The 1,578-nt window shown below is 37.5% G+C and overlaps 1 protein-coding gene across 2 annotated transcripts in view; it reads left to right on the top strand.

Moving 5' to 3' along the window:
* Positions 1-1,578, top strand: part of armc8 (armadillo repeat containing 8) — a 46,964-nt gene that overhangs the window by 35,999 nt on the left and 9,387 nt on the right. For both annotated transcript variants that reach the window (XM_014025741.1, XM_014025742.1), the window contains exons 16-17: positions 520-612; positions 865-1,014. In XM_014025741.1, the coding sequence (XP_013881195.1) occupies positions 520-612; positions 865-1,014 (243 nt within the window). The remainder of the gene's footprint in view (positions 1-519; positions 613-864; positions 1,015-1,578) is intronic.

Here is a 1,578-nt window from a genome sequence, read left to right as displayed (position 1 = left end):
TGAGACGTTGCAGCTGATAGGAGTCATAAAACAGAACAGGGGGACGTTAGATGACCTGACGCCCCTCTAGATAAATGTGTTTAATGAGTGAAGGAAAATATGAGTGAGCACCAAGCAACAACCCTAGGTTCTCCCCTGAGAACCAGAACAAACATTTTATGTGCAACCCTGGTAATAAACCATCACAAACCAGTGTTTTTGTTCATCTTCATTTCTAAAAAGAGCAACTACCGCATTTTGTAACAGTTGCAACAAAATGTATGTTATTACATGATGTGGCTGAGAGTGTTACAAAATGCGTTGAAGACTTGTTTTTTTTACATTGTGCATCAATTATTACATAATGTGGTTTTAGTGCAGTTTTAATACATTTTGAAGCCCAATTTTCTGATTTTACTTTATTACAAATTTCATGTTGTTACATAATGCAGCTTTACAAGGCTCATCATTTATTTATTGTATTACAGAAAATGCATAAAAAATGTAATATTGAATCTTGTTGTTTGCATGTGTCTGAAGCCCATTCTGGAGTCGGGGGTGATTGACTTACTATGCAGTCTGACTCAGAGGGAAAGTCCTGCTCTCAGGTTAAACGGGATCTGGGCCCTGATGGTAAGAAAACAATTTGAATGTTTATATTAATTTTTATAACAGTCAGTTTTTAAAAAAATGTCAGAAATTCTGACTTTATTTCAAACCCATTGTAGATTTAAATGGCTTTGTTTTCTTTTGATATTTTCTCTTTCTGCTTCTTAAGTTTAAAATGATGTTAATTACCTAGATTTTACATTATTTTGCTAAACAAATGCTTAGATTTGCTGCCAGAAGCAGCCTTAAAAACAGAACCTTTTGTCTGTGTTGAAGAACATGGCGTTCCAGGCGGATCAGAAAGTGAAGGTGGAGATTGTTCGGTGTTTGGGCACAGAGCAGCTGTTTCGTCTGCTTTCTGACCCCGACACCAATGTACTGATGAAAACACTTGGTTTGCTGCGCAATCTGCTGTCAACACGCCCTGTGAGAAAACACACACACACACACACACACACACACACACACACACACACACACACACACACACACACACACACACACACACACACTGTTCAGAGTTAACTATTATGACACATAAGGCCTATTTTTGTTACTTATCCTAATATAAATGGTAAATGGACTGTAGTGGTATAGAGCAGTGTTTCCCAAAGTTGGGGTCGGGACCCAAAGTGGGGTCCCGAAACATTAAGGTGGGGTCCTGAAAAGATTTTCTGAATTAATGACATTTTTGCCTTAGTTGTTACAAAGGAGTGAGGTTAGTGTATTTAAAATGGGTAAATGTAGTATAAAAATATTGTTACTATGTCCATGTTTAGTTGACCTGATTCAAATGTTTATCATCCAAAAACAGTTGGGGGCACAGGTCTCTGCTACTGTTATTTTGTGGGTCAAAAGCTGAAAAGTTTGGGAACCAATGAACTTTGGTTCCCAGAGTTGGGCTTGGGACCCAATTATGGGTCATGAAGCACCTTGGATAATCTCCAGAAATCAATTTAAAGGGTAATAAAATAATTGCTGATGTAATAT

This window comes from Austrofundulus limnaeus, unplaced genomic scaffold (assembly GCF_001266775.1).
Source record: "Austrofundulus limnaeus strain Quisiro unplaced genomic scaffold, Austrofundulus_limnaeus-1.0 Scaffold496, whole genome shotgun sequence".
Lineage (NCBI taxonomy): Eukaryota > Metazoa > Chordata > Actinopteri > Cyprinodontiformes > Rivulidae > Austrofundulus > Austrofundulus limnaeus.
This window is presented reverse-complemented; position numbering and strand designations above follow the sequence as displayed.